This window comes from Paramormyrops kingsleyae, chromosome 17 (genome assembly GCF_048594095.1).
Source record: "Paramormyrops kingsleyae isolate MSU_618 chromosome 17, PKINGS_0.4, whole genome shotgun sequence".
Lineage (NCBI taxonomy): Eukaryota > Metazoa > Chordata > Actinopteri > Osteoglossiformes > Mormyridae > Paramormyrops > Paramormyrops kingsleyae.
The window spans coordinates 5,686,496-5,701,833 of NC_132813.1; the positions used below are offsets into that span (position 1 = coordinate 5,686,496).

At 50.9% G+C, this 15,338-nt stretch overlaps 1 protein-coding gene across 1 annotated transcript in view; it reads left to right on the forward strand.

The window, feature by feature from the left end:
• The window catches only part of bcas3 (BCAS3 microtubule associated cell migration factor), a 166,903-nt gene that overhangs the window by 4,882 nt on the left and 146,683 nt on the right, over positions 1 to 15,338 (forward strand). The window contains 2 exon segments of the mRNA XM_072701345.1: positions 6,015 to 6,096; positions 8,979 to 9,051. Of these exon segments, the coding sequence (XP_072557446.1) occupies positions 6,015 to 6,096; positions 8,979 to 9,051 (155 nt within the window).

Consider the following 15,338-nt stretch of genomic DNA (forward strand, 5'->3'; position numbering starts at 1 on the left):
ATGGAGCAGCCTTGATCTCAGAAGGAGCCTTGGTGTTTTCCATGCTGTGTCTCACGTGGGCTGATTCCTAACCATCCGCAGGTGGACTTAATTGTTCTGTAAGTGCTTGGGGGGGGGGGGGGGGGTTTGATTCCAAAGGCTACCGGAAGCGCTGGTCTCTCAGCGTGTAGCTGTTCATGCCTTAATGTGGATAAGTATGCCTCGGACCTGACGTTCCACCACTTTGCTCAGTTGATTGGTCGGTACTTAGCGGTTGCTGAGGTTCCCGGTCCGTTTCAGGTTCTGGGTTAAGATGCAGCGGGGTTCCAGGTCTGTGCTTTTTTGTTTAATGACGCGGTGCTGAAACGACAGGCTCCATTAAGTGGGCAGGTAGCCGAACTTGCAGATGAGCAGGGCTGCAGACGAGCAGGGCTGCAGAGCTACCACGGGGAATCGCAGTGCTGTTCCTGCATATTCACCTTGCATTCCTGTCTGTTTCCATGCGCAGAGTTTGTCGGAAGGAGGATCCATCACTGTTTAAGATTGTTTTGAAGGCATTTAATTGGCATCACTGCTTGTGGCTATAAATGATTGTGAATGTGGGTTATGAAGACTGCAAGTTTACATTTAATTTAATTTGTAACTGAACTTGTTTAATCTTTCGTAATAGTGATTTTGCTTGATAGTGATGTGTTGTGTAGAAGGTCAAAGAATGCTGTACTCTGGCCATTGGCAAGGGATTTCCGCCTATATATCCATTTATCTATCGATTTTCCATGACTGCTTATCTAATGCAGGGTCATGATGAGGCTGGATCCCAGTCCAGGAAGCGCATTGCACAAAGTAGGGGATACCCTGGATGGACAGGCAGAGGGCAGAGAAGTGAGGTATAAGAAATGGCTTCAATGTAACATTGTCTGATGGCCGTGGCAGCTGCTATACCAGAAAATGAACACTAGATGTCAGTAGAGGCAAAGGTTTGGACATGTGGTTCCTAGGTTTTGGAGGCACACTTTGAGGAATCGAACAGCTTCTTTACAGACATCTAATTCAGATGAAGGTTTGCAGTCATGATCTATTTACGGTTTGTGCCTCATTCTTAAGTACATGATCTGGTGTCGTGTGGGTGATTAGCTGGGTGTGGGCCCTGACGGTACACTTTCATGGGGAGGAACCACAATTACAGGGAACATATGAAAAATGGCATGTGGTGAATTAGATAATACGTAAAGGCTCATGGAGGTGACGGATATATCACTATTTTAGTCTTCAATCCATGTTTCCTTTCAGTGAAGTGAAAATGGAAGAATCCTTTTCCCGTATTGGCGGGTTTTCCCCAAGAGTGGTTGGCGTGTTGAGAGAAAGATCTATAACTTTAGTGGGGCTTTCGGGCCACACGCTGGACCTGCTACGTTTTTGCCTTTATATCTAGCTTTGAAGTTTGGTGACATGAAAAGCTGACCGTTTGCGCAAGAGTTAATCATTTACTGGCCTGTCCGAAAAAGTCTCTTATTGCTCAGCAGTGCGGAGGAACTCTTGGGTTTGGCGTTTGACCTCCGAAGTTAATCTGAAGGTCACGACGCTGCCCGCCCAGCTTGAGGCTATGCCACACACAGCTCTCTATCGTTTGGCCGGGGGTGGGTGGCAATTAGGGAAGGATAGGAGGCTGTCGCACTGGCCGAAGTGTGTCACGGTGACCCAGCGACAACCATGTTTGATGCTGGATTGTTGGTTAGCCAATGAGATACCGGTAGAAAGGGCAGCCATTTCCCTACTCGCTGTCCATTCCCAGCGATGGAAGTCTGGCCAAACTCCCTCTGGTGCCACCTTCCCTGTTAGTGTTTGTGCATTCCTGCTTCTCATAGGTTTTTATGTAGGTCATACATGTTGTTTTGAATCTTATTCTTAATATTTAAAATTCTGTGGCCCTCTGTGGAATAACCGTGGTTATTTTTTGCTTGCACTTTTATGTGTTCTTGGTAATTTAAGGAGAAAAACGGGGAACTGGGATTTTCCCTTTTTTGAGTTTTACTTTTTTTTTTTAAAAAAAAAGGAAAATGAGTTTGAGGATTTGCAAACCATTTTTGTATGAATTAAATGTTTTTGAAGACCCCCCCCCCCTTTTAAACTTTTTCATATCTGCTGTCTGTGAAACAAACACTTCACATCCGCTCCCCGAGAGCAAACAAAACAAGTCTTTAATCGTCCCTCTGTAAACAACCGGAGTCCCTTAAGATGAGACAGACTGCTCCCCCCCGGACTCTTTGAGGACATCACTGCAGGTCAGCAAAAAAAAAAAAATGGTATATAAATGGACGAGCAGTGTCAAGGGATAAATGTGTTACCTGGCTCTTCCTCTCTTTGAGTTTTAAGTGAGATATATATTGTATAATTCTTCTGCTCTGACACTCCTGCCTTTCTGTTTGAGCCTGATTCCTGCTCGGCCTTTGGAAGGCGATGAAAGTGAGATTGGTCCCGGGCCTTGAGTGACCGTGAAGTGCTCATGACAACCGCTAAGCTGACACCCTCCATAATGGCGTTAAATTGAGTTGGAAACAGCACCCCCCCCCCCACACACACACACACCTTAACCCCGGGCTGCTTATCAACCGCCACCCACCCCCAAATACATGTGCGTCGATGTCTCCTCGATGGTGATCTTCGCCCGGCGAGGTGTTACCCCCCTACCCTGGGTGCTTGGGGGGGTGTTGAGCGGGGGAGGTGTCCGTGGGCCTGACATGCTTTGAAACGAGGCGTCAGGAGCAGCGGCGTTGTTGCTAAAAGCCCCGGCTGCGGGCAGCTGGACCCCCATCCGCCAGGAGAGGCACGGTGTGCCCCCCCCCCCCAGTTATTTCTGTCTCGTGTTTTCTCCCTCCTCGTCCGGCTGAGTGATGTGGTACAGGTGAGGGAGACTGGGGGAAAAAGGAAATACACCTAATGGGGCTTTGTGTGCCCGCTAGGGGGCGCTGTCTCCATCCATCTAACATTCAGGTTAAATATCCAGGCCTGACGCCGCTTCAGGTTCTCCGGCTGGCTGCCACGACGGGGGGGATTTCCGGTGTCCTGACCGCGTGTCTGTAGACCCACTTGCAGGGATCTGATTATGGCGCTGATGTGCAAGACGGCCAGCAGCGTTGCCCTGCGCAGAGGATCCATTAGCCCCACGCCGTTTGCGATAAGGCCTCCGGAGGGAGTGTTACAGCCTGTGGTATCTTGTCGAAGGAGGGGGTGATAGGAATAAAAGCAGATACTATGGATCGCCATAGGAAGTGTGGTACCAACCTACCTGACCATTCACTCCCTTAACATTCACTGCGGCTGAGGCGAGACCATGCGATCGCAGGTTGACGCAGGAGAGGTGCAGAACGTCTGGCCTGGAATTCTGGGAATAAATACAACTGGCATAGACTTAAAAAAACAACAAAAAAAAAGAACAATTTCATATATTGCTGTGTTAAATCGTAATGTAATGGTGAAAATGTCAAGTGGATGTCACACAGACTTTACTACAATGAGGATGAACTTAGCAGTAATGCATAATGACAGTCGCATTAATATAAACCCCACAATCCTGCAAATTCCATTATTCTGCTGGTCCATTTAATTGTCTATATTTCTTTCAGATGTGTATGAGCTTCAGATGTGTATGTGTTTGAATAGATCAGTAATCTCTCACTTGAAAAATGTACATATATATAAAAAAGTGTGCAGCGACCGCTTTTATTAAATGCATTATTCTGATGTGCCACTTTGAAGCGGCTGCAGTGCTTGCATGAGGCCAAGCCGCTGGCGGCTGCGCTTCACGCGCCCGAGACGAGTGCATTACTTGGCTCTGCTTGATAATGCGTGCCCGCCCTAATTTAACATAGAGATGGTGAGTCTGAAGCGGGGGAGAGGGATGAAGATACGGCGTGAAGGAGGACCGCTCGAAGTGGTCAGACGCCTCCGGGAGCATGCTGGGGGGGCATTGCATGCGTGCAGTTTCACCCTCACCCCCCCCCCCCACAACATCTGAAGAGGTGATTTACTGAAAAGCCAACAAAAAAAAAAAATGGAGAAATATAGACGCTCTTCACGCACTGCACGAGGAAAGCTGACCCATGACGATGATGAGTCCCGCCAGGAAAAGCTGGGACTGGTTTGCTCCGCTGAGCTTTTGACAGAGAGAGTAATCGTCTGCATTGTAATATTTTGGATGCATCGACTTTGCTCTCTGGTAGCTTTTGTTCTGTGGTTTGCTTTGCAGTCCTTCCCCTCTCTTTTGGCACCCTCCCTTCACGTGAACCCTGATCCACACAGTTGGAGTTGATTATTTTCCTTACAGTGTGAACAAATCTTTCTTTGTTCTCCTATATATTGTCCTCTGACTTCCTTGGACGGCTTCTCAGTCCGACGGCAAGAAGTTTATCATCGGCCCCTGGTAATTGTTTCATTGCGTTACGGAGTTTGGTGCCCCCAGGAATAACGGTAATTGGAAGTATGTCTGTATTGATTACAGGACTAACTTATTAAGGGTTTGCTAAACTGGCAACCCACAAAGCATGAAGCTTATTATCAGAAGTAGGGCTCTGCCAGGGGGGAGGGCATGTTTAACTATTTCAGGCGCCTGGAGATTGGTCTGTTTACAGGATGTCCAGCGCGTGAAGTTTTTGATGTCCAAGAACAGAGGTATTTTTTTTTCTCTGTGGTGGGGCCATCTTTTTTAGTCAGTCAGTGGTTGGCAAGACCTGGAGGACCTCGGAAAATAGGGAGTTGATTGCGTGTGATTGAGCCTTGGCTTTCTGCGGTCGAAACCGGTCTTCACTGCGGCTTCCGAGAGGAAGCGGCTTAATGTTTCTTGGGGGGGGGGTGACGTGGGTGGGGTCTGTAATAACACGGCCCCCCGCGTGCAACCAGAGTGGGCCGTAGCCCGTCGTGCCCCCCCCTCACCACCAACACTGTTCAAAAATGCATGCAAACTACTCAAAATGGAGAAGGTGACCGGATATTTAAAATGGCTGCTCTCAGTCTTTTAAGTAATTCTTCCATCCCACGGGAATCCGTTCCCCCACCCCCCCAGTACCGATGCTCCTTCCTGTGGTCCTCGGGCTTGCAGGTGATCATTAGCAGCGGTGTCCCGGTCGCAGCGCCCCCGTGCTTGCCTGTGTTTGTCCCGTGCCGCTAACGCCATGTCTGTCTTCAGCCTCTGCCGTCACCCCAGCAGCTTTTGTTGATCCTCTGACAAACAAACACAGAAAGGGTCCCTTTGTCTCCCTGGACCGTCCCCTTCTCCCAGTCTGCCTCACCGCCCCGTTTTACACTTTATTTAAAAGCACTTAGCCAAAATGGGGGGCCTGGCAGATTTGAGGAGCGAGCTGTCGAATTGCCCCTCTGCGGCAGATGAGCTCCCTGGCTCCACGGTGTCCGCTTCGTAAGCGTTTCTGGGGGGGGGGGGGCAGTAAGGGGGGGCCACCTGGGGAGATGGTGATGGCCGGTCCCCAGGGGACTTGGGGCCTGCCTGCAGGCTCCTTGTGATCTCTGCCCTCCGGTGCAGTGCTGCGGGTACGAGCACCGCATGCTGGCCATCATAAGCCCGAAGATCCACCATGAGGGTCGGGCTGGATGTGAGGATGAGGGTCAGGCTGGATGTGAGGATGAGGGTCAGGCTGGATGTGAGGATGAGGGTCAGGCTGGACGTGAGGATGGCCTTGATTCGCTGTGCTGTACGCGGCCATAATACAAATCATGGCTTGTGTGCCTGCATGCAAGTTTTACTAGTTTGTTTTAGGAAAAATCTGGACGAATTTCCTTTTAACAACTGAATATTCCAGCAAAAGACAATATCGCCCCACAAATCAAAGGCCTTTTATGTGTACTGCATTTTATACGACTTTTACAAGTGTTGCAGATTTATTTTTTTTTGTTGGTTTGTTTTTGCATTTCAGTGCAATGGGGTTAATTAGCATTAATTAAGTCAGGGGTGAGGGTTCGAGGAAAGTTTCCATAAGAACAGTGATGCTGGCCTGTGCATCACTTTCTGTGTGTTTGCGTTTCAGCTGACTGGAGAAGCCCAGGAGCTGTTCTCTGTGAGGCACGGCCCGGTGCGGACGGCCCGGATCCTACCAGCACCACACATTGGTGAGTACCCCTGTGGGTGCCCGGCTCTCCCGCCTGCCCCTTCCCCGGCCTGGCCGGAGTCCATCACGCAGCTCATAGGCCGGGGGAGGTTTGAGTTCGTGACCTTTGCCGCCGCCCCCTCTGCTGGACACAAAAGTGAGATTTTTCGCCCCGGTCCGCTTGCCCTTTGCGTCCGTGTGGGCTGTGGCGCATAGGTGACCGCGAGAAATGCAGGGGCTTCGAGAGCTTTTGTGCGGCACCGTGATTCCGTGGCGTCTCACACAGTCTGTTGTTTTCAGACTGGGGGAGGAGTCGCGCGCGGTCCGAATCAGCGCTGCCTGGGCCCGCCTGCATTAGCTGCGAGTCCCCAGACAGCGGCGCTGGTCTCGGGTCAGGTGGAGCTCGGCTGCTTGGTGTTTATCAGCATACGTCCTCCTTCGGAAGGAATCTCCCTCTTCGCCTAAAGAGCACCGCTTTCCTCCGCTTTCCAGTGCACGGCTTTTGAAGTCACATCGAATCGCAACGCAGCTTCAATTTGTTTTGCCCCCCCCTCTGCCTCCTCCCCCCAATATATCATCGTGAAATTAAAGGCTGCCGCGTGTTTCTTAATAGAGCGAAGGCCCAGCCAGGCCCCCGCTGTTTCCCCATCCTAATATTAAAGTCACTCCTTTATGATTAGTGTTGGCATCACGCCAACTGGCGGATTCAGAAGTGAGGCCCTCTTCTGTGCCAGAGTTCAGTAAAACACGGAGATTGTCCTCCTTTCATCACAACTTGCCTATTGGCTAGTGAATGACTTGCGGTAATTACGTTTATTAAAAGAATAAGTTTTGGGGTGGGGGGCGGGGGGGGATTGAGGCTTCTTCCCTGCCGGGACGGAATCCCCCCAGGTGTCTGAGACTCTGGGCTTTCCGAAGCCAAACGATTCCCGTCGCTGGACGGGTTACGCACCCCACAGCTGCTTTTAATATGCGGAGAAAACAAGCACACGCATCCTCTCAGGCGTACGGTTTGCAAGTCGGCGGAGGCGCGCGGCGTGGCCGGCGTCGACGGCACCCACAGTTCCACGCAGCCCACAGCGCAGGTGGAACAGCGTCGAAATGCGAAAAACACACTGAATTACAGAATGTGATGAATGGCATATCGCAAGTTTTTATTTTTTTTTGGTTCGTTCCCTCCATGTTCCGGTCTTTGGGCAGACTTCAACAATGCACAATGACAGCATTGAAAAGCGCCTGGAATGGGATAAAAGCACAGGGCGTTAATAAGAAGCAGCAGATATCCAGCACATGAGGAGAATGATTCTCTGCAAAATAAAACGAATTGTACCAGCGGGGGAAAACGATTGCAATCTGTCAGGCGCAAACAGTGTTGCACTGTAGTGAGTTGTGAAGGGGGATTGTTCCATGTGGGAGTCTGGGTGGGTGAACTTGGAAAGGAGTGGAAATAGGTGTCGATTTTAATAAGTAAAGGTCTCTCCCAGAATAAAGGAGGAAATTCACAGTTTTTTTTTTTTTCTTTCCCAGAAGGCACTGAACCATTTTTAAATCACTGTGGTGGTTCCTCCCCCCCCACCGTGTTTGTACAAATCTGCCTCTTAAAGGTAAATCTACAACCCGCTGCTCGGGTGGCTTGTGGAGAAACTTCACGAGTTTTGCCATGGAGGAAAAGCGCAAAAGAATGATAGCGATTATATTTAGCGTGTAATTTTATTCTACACAAGTAATTTGTTCAGTTTTCTTTAATGGATGGAGACATTGGCAATTTTTTTATTTGACGACTTAATATAAATTAATCCTGACTGGCGTCAGTTTTGGTTTGGTCAGTAATGTCCTACAGACATCCGTCGCTTCTAAGCCCTCATTCGCGATTCTCATGTAAGCTTTTTGAACGGCCGACACATCCAAACGACGAGCTATGTTGGAGGACACGCCATATTACCTGTTCACAAACACGCATGCACACGCGTGTGGGATGGATGGAGGCTTGCGTTTCTTGAGGCGTTGAGCAGCCATAATCAAAGTCGAGATCTTTTCCGCATGGCCGGGAAGCAGCAAAGTGGATTTGTTTTCCTAATTGTGTCATTTCTAAATTAAAGTCAGCTGCCATCTTCGGGCCCGAGGCCCCGGGCCCCCAGTTAGACGCCATGGCCGCCGACTGCTCTGGACGGCGGGAGCGTGAGGTTTGGACGGTCGCCCTTTGGCAGCACTGGGGGTTTGCGGGTGACACGCACGCCCGACAACGTGCCTCGAGGGCCCCGCGGTTGCCAGGCTGACGGTCGTCATCTCTCAGCGGGGCCAAAATGACAGTTTGGACAGTGGTTTGGAAGTCTTCACGCTCGCCTCTAGGGTTCGCTTTCCAATCCTGCTGCTAACGAAATCCTCATTCTTCATATAAAACAGATATGATGGCAAATTCCAAATTCTGTGAACTCCTCAAGCACTATAAATTTAGCTGGGCCATGCGAGAACCAACCCCCCCCCACATGCGGAACGCACGAGTGCCGGTCCGGAGCCCGACGTGTCCTGGGGCTGACGCGCCCGTTCCGCGTGTTCACTCACACACTGCTGTTTCAGTTTCAGTTGATCCCCATAAGTACGTATGTGAACCCAGCATTATTCTGCGGTCAGGGGGATGAGCTGACAGGAGAGAAGGTCCCTTTTATTATTATTTTATTTTTTGCAGATTTTCTTGGAAATTTTGAGGCCATAATTTGATTACAGAGAGGCTGTTGTAATGCAATCAACGCGCTTCCTGCCGCAGGAGCGGCTTGTTAAGATGAAGTGGGTGGCTGGCTCTGCTGGACAGACCAGAGGCTTCGCATGCACATCCGTCATGAATGTCCCCTTTGTTTCCGGACAGTGTTTTAATCCCCCCCCCCCATCCTGCCTGTGTTCTCGCAGGTCCTCTGAAGGCTGACAGTTTCGCGGAGAAGAGGCCCCTTCTCGGCGTGTGCAAGAGCGCCGGCTCCTCTGGGTGAGTGGGCGCCAGGGCCGGCACTTCCTCTGCCCGCTCACGGGGTAACGGGGATTTGTGGGGGGGGGGTGGGGGGGTCTCATTCTCTCCCCAGTTTGCCGATCGTGGCGCCGTGAGGGCTGCAGTTCCGTAAGGTTTGGCCGACGGCATGGTTTCCGTCCGGCTCATCCGAGCGGAAGATGAGATGCGAGGGTTACTGGCCTCATGCTTCTTTTTGAAGCCTGCCCCAAAGAGTGCCCCCCCCCCCACACACACACACACACACACACACACACACACACACACACACACACACACACACAGGCAAAACTGGTTTTTAGGATTCTCAGGAAACCTGCCAATGAATACATGAAGGAACTACTGCCAAAGTCCCGGGAGGAGTTCCTCCAGAGCCACGCAGCCGCACCGCACGCCTCCCCCTCGGAGCTTGTCACCCGTGGCAGCGCGTCATCTGTGCGATTCGGCGCAGGCACATTTTCCGGTCAGCCCCGGATCGGCCCGAACCCCGAGTCCCAATGGAATCTTTTATTTCCCCGTCACTTTTTATGGGTTTTCCTTCCCCTCCGCGGCGCAGCAGGAGAGTTCATTCTGCACGGCCTCCCTGGTGTCACGAGGTTCAGGCGGAGAGCGCCTTTGAAAGCCTGTAATTTGCGTCACGTAACGAGCGCCATCAAAGCGGCGCACGGGCCCCGGGCCCGGGTAGCGGTCGGCCGGGCTGGAGCCCCAAGAGCTCTCGCCAGCCTCAGTACGCCCTCCCCACACACACAAGATAGGGGTGTGCTCAGGGACGCACCCTAGAAGGAAATGTGGCATCGACATCCGCGGCCTCTTCCTCCTGCCTCCGCTCCTCCCCCCGTTTCGGCGGGGACCACCTTTCCGATGTTCCCAGCGCCCCGCCGCGGAAAACTCGCCATGTCCGTCCTCACATGGAAAAAGAAGCTTAGCGGCTTTGGCTCGCGGACCCACAGACGTTTGCGTTAATGCCGAAAACACGTCCGCGTTATAAACCGTAACCCTGACCTCTGGCTGAATGGCGCGGTACGGTCCCGAAAGCGCTTTCTAAATAACGTTATATTTAAAAAAAATCTATAATATATGAAAAAAGGGAAGGAAAAACCCTCAGAACACATTAAACTCTCTTTTTCCATAACTAGTTCATAAACTTACTAAGGTCCTCACACGGTTTTTAGTGTATAATCATTTTGAAATGACAGCTTTAGCCAACCACCAAAAAGGACGCCGTCCTGACACAGAAATGGAAAACAGATTCCGAGTTTTGGCCGCCGCAGCCGCACCGGTTTAGAAGTCAGTTCGCTCGGCTTCGGGCTTAGATTACAAGATTTGCAAATTAAAGACAAAGCAGCACGAGGAGTAGCATGTGTGGCGGCCCAGTGTTTGGGGAAGTGCGGCCCGGCTCTCGCTCTGTGCCGTCTCCTCAGTGGATGCGTGTCGATGCGTGTCCCTCGCGCAGGGTTTGCAGATGGAGGGCTGCGCGTGCTTGTGCCCCACCAGCCCCTAAGCCCAGTTGCTGTAGATCTGGATTAGCTCTGAATCTCCATCGCGGTGCTGCTGGTCTTGAGGTGGTCTGTAGACATTAAGGTTTACAAGAGGAAGGACCGTATGGTCTTACTGATCGTTCCTGCATTTGTGTGCAAAGAATGGAGACGTACTTTGACTGCTTTGTTTTCCACCCCTTTGAGGGTGTTTGTAGGACAGAAAAACGCTTCTTCTTTGTCACATTCTTCACTGATTCATGAGTGCTCAGGGTAGGAAGACTCATTATGGCTCTTCTATGGTTAGGGTAAGGCTCTCCCGTGCTCAGTGCGGGAATCTGGTGGTGTTTTGGTCCTGTTCAGGGTAGGAACCTGGCCGCGTGTGGGGTAAGATTCTGGCCCTGTCATGCCAAATTTCATCCGCCGTCTGAATTTCTTCCGCCTGTGACATAACGCTCAGCTGTTAGGCCGATTATGCAATCGGGATGGTGCAGTTCCAAGGTCCCCCGAAAGTTCACCCTTACCGCTGCAGGAAGTTCACAACAATAAACCACGTTCACTTATTATTAATCTCATTTCCATTTAGCCATAGAGTAGAACCAACATGTTTTATTAGTTTATTAATGTATATTTATACATTATTTATTATATATTTCTATGTTTAGCTCGATAGCTATGTGTTTTATCGAGTATAACCACTAATTTGATAAGAATTGTCTCACTAATGTTTTATTAGATTATTAATGTATATTTGATTTGATTATCGATATATAATCAGCTGCTGTGTTCAGGGTAGGAAGCTGGTTTTGTGTGGGGTGACACTCTGGCCACGTTCCTGCCCTGCTGTGTTCAGGGTAGGAAGCTGGTTTTGTGTGGGGTGACACTCTGGCCACGTTCCTGCCCTGCTGTGTTCAGGGTAGGAAGCTGGTTTTGTGTGGGGTGACACTCTGGCCACGTTCCTGCCCTGCTGTGTTCAGGGTAGGAAGCTGGTTTTGTGTGAGGTGACACTCTGGCCACGTTCCTGCCCTGCTGTGTTCAGGGTAGGAAGCTGGTTTTGTGTGGGGTGACACTCTGGCCACGTTCCGGCCCTGCTGTGTTCAGGGTAGGAAGCTGGTTTTGTGTGGGGTGACACTCTGGCCACGTTCCGGCCCTGCTGTGTTCAGGGTAGGAAGCTGGTTTTGTGTGGGGTGACACTCTGGCCACGTTCCTGCCCTGCTGTGTTCAGGGTAGGAAGCTGGTTTTGTGTGGGGTGACACTCTGGCCACGTTCCGGCCCTGCTGTGTTCAGGGTAGGAAGCTGGTTTTGTGTGGGGTGACACTCTGGTCACGTTCCGGCCCTGCTGTGTTCAGGGTAGGAAGCTGGTTTTGTGTGGGGTGACACTCTGGCCACGTTCCTGCCCTGCTGTGTTCAGGGTAGGAAGCTGGTTTTGTGTGGGGTGACACTCTGGCCACGTTCCTGCCCTGCTGTGTTCAGGGTAGGAAGCTGGTTTTGTGTGGGGTGACACTCTGGCCACGTTCCGGCCCTGCTGTGTTCAGGGTAGGAAGCTGGTTTTGTGTGGGGTGACACTCTGGCCACGTTCCTGCCCTGCTGTGTTCAGGGTAGGAAGCTGGTTTTGTGTGGGGTGACACTCTGGCCACGTTCCTGCCCTGCTGTGTTCAGGGTAGGAAGCTGGTTTTGTGTGGGGTGACACTCTGGCCACGTTCCTGCCCTGCTGTATTCATGGTCGGAAGCTGCCATCTCCAGTTTTGATGCCTTTCCAGTTGTTAATTCCCAGTGGAGGCGTGCGGCTCACCTCTGATAAATGCCCTCTTCCGTCAGCACGTCGCTGACAGCTGGATTTGTTTGGGGGACCTCGCCTCAGCTCGGACCACCCAGTCGCCATGGAGACACTGTCTCGCCAGTGATCAATGACAGGCCCCCTCCGCCCACACCGGCCCAGCAGAACCGCACTCGTGTTTGTCATCAGGGGAAGCGGCATGCCTCTCGCACCCTGGATGGGAGCCCTCCATCCAGGCCGCACTGAGAGCCGCTGAGCCTCGGTGTCTCATTCCAGAATTAATCTCGTCGTTTTCATCCCCTCGATGGAAGCGTCGCCGTCATTGTCATCCGGTGTCCCTAATTGTCCTTCTCTAAATTCAGATGAAGCCCTGCTGTCGCACAAAGCCTGATCATTAATTACGGGGCTGGATTAAAAAGGGCAGAGACATAAAAAGCAAACAGTCCAACAAACGGTTTCAAGAGAGACTTAAGCAAAGCTCATTGTGATACTAAGCTGTGCTTTTCATTGCATTTTCTCCGCAGTTTTAAACATTAGATGTGAAGTATCCTGCCTAAAGTGTATTAAATGGAAAAGCAAAATCGGGGTATTAAAGAGGAGCCAGATTAAGAGGATTGAGAACTAGCGCCTGTTACAGAATGGTGGCTGGCCGTTGGGAGGTGGTGCACTCTCTCTGTGCCACACCCACCGTGTCGAGCACCTGAAAGGCCCTCGGGTGCTGGGGCTGCTTTTGTCGCCTTTTTTTTGGCCATAAATCCCGGAGATGCTGTGTCACATGTCTCAGCACGAGCCGTCGACCAGCTGCGCAGGTTGTTTGAGTACAGAGAGCTTAATCGCAGCGCTCATGCAACACTGGGGATAATGTCAGTTTATTTCTAAAATGTATCTCCTAGAATTATAGCACGGCAGAGTTGCAAGTACATTAACGATGGGGAATAATAAATTAAAGGTGCCTGGATGGAAGCTGATCATCCTTTGATGTCTTTGCGTTTTTATTCTATAGTCTGTGATACAATAGTAGTTTATTGTCATTATTAGACTTCTCATGACGGTACATGAATTAGTCCATCATTACTCACGCCTGTCATTTTTAATTTAGAGGTTTCCCTTCCTGAATGTTGGAGCTGCTCTGCGCTTTGAGAGTGGAGGGTCTGTGATGGTTGGTCTTCCTCCGTCTACACGGCCTCCTGTCCCGTGTCCTTCTGCTGTCCACTCAGGCATTTATTGCGACCACGGCGTCTGCTCTTTCCACGTTTCGCTGTTTTTGTTATTTGAGAATTCGAGGAAGGTTTCTGTTCGTTCATTCATTCATTCAGTCATTTATAGATATTTCTCCTGCTTTGGAAAAGATTCAGAAATGACCCAGGAATTGAGAAAATCGTAAAGCTTGCGGTGACTGTGACTCGGCCTCCACCTAAAAACTGCTTCCCGTTTCCAGGTTCGCTGCGGGCCAGCGAGTTAGGGCGGGTCGCTGACATCATCTGAACCCTGAGTGACTTTCCTTCCTGACATTAAGCCTTTACAGTACTGGCGTGTGTATGCACCCATCGGCCGGTTTATTAGGTACACCTGCTTGCAATTGAGCCCGGTACATATAGTGCACAAAAGAGGAGTCCGGAGGTTCTGTTACTGTTCTGCTCAGCATTGTGATGTGTTGCGATTGTCCGTGCCAAACATACCAGTTCCGGAATCTCCAAAACAGTCATCCTCCTGGGATTCTCACATCCTACATTGTCTAGAGTTTACACAGAATGGTATGATGAACAAAAAACATTCCGTCGATGGCATTTCTGTGACTGAAAACCCCTTGTTAAGGAGAAAGGTCAGGAGAGAATGGATAGACTCGTTAAAGCTAACAGGAAGGCTACAAGTGCAAAATACAACAGTGCAGGATGGCTTCTCTGAACAAACAACTCATGTATCCTTGAAGCAGTTCCGGAGAGAAATGTATCTTGTATCTTGGTGTACCTAATAATGTGGCCCCTGGGTGTATTCATCATGTCCGACCAACCGGACATTAGTGCATTTAGATGCTTGTCTAATTTAATCAGCAAGCATGTCAGGAACCAGAAAGTTTATTAGTTGTGAAATAGGTTAATGTAATGTCCAGGGAGCGGGCCAGACAGCATATGAAAGCCTCCCTGCTGTCCGACGACCGGCCTGAACACATGCGTGTCTGCCTCCTGTACCTCCACGGTTAGAGCCCCAGGATGGGATGCCTTCGCTATAGGACCCCCTCCCCCCCGTGAGTGACGTACGTCATCATGGACGAGCACATCCAGCAGCCCTGGCCTGCCAACCCCGATCCAGATGCCTGTCTGTCCTGATCAGTAATCAAATAAGAATGTTTATGCTGGGCAACGCCGCACCCTGGTGATGAAATTCAGATTGTTTGTAATTAACAGAAGCCCATGCAAACCTCACACAGGCTTGTGAAAGCACTAAAAAAGCATTTACTCACAGGACGGTGCAATGGTGGGGGATAAAGTTCACCCCTAGTGCTGTAAGATTTATGGGGGGGACACAAAATTGGGACGTAACCAAGGAGTGATTGTGACAAGGCGTCTGTGTTGTGGGGGGGGGGGGGGTGGCGGGCGGTGCTCCTTTCTGCAGCATTGGGTTCGAACCCGGAGCAGTGGTACTGGCAAGGGGGGGTGAGCCGGCGATGTGTCACAGGTGCCGCCGCGGCGTGAGTAATTAAAAACCGTAAACGCCATAAAGATAATTAGAAAAGGCGACGAGAGTGCGGTGGGGGGGGGTCCTCACGCCCAGCAAATGTGTTTCCAATATGCGTTCCGGAGAAGGTACAGCCGGGACACCCCGTGTGTGAAGCAGAGGATGTATTTCTGGCCACGCTGAGGACGCAGAGCTGCGGTTCAACTTTTTACTCTAATTATTTTCCAGCTAATGCCCACGGCGTGCTGGAATCAAAGGGCCCCCCCCAGGACCCCAGAGGCCTCTGATGTGGCTGCCGTTTGTTGTGTGCTGAGGATTGGGTTTGGAGAGAAGCTGGGGCG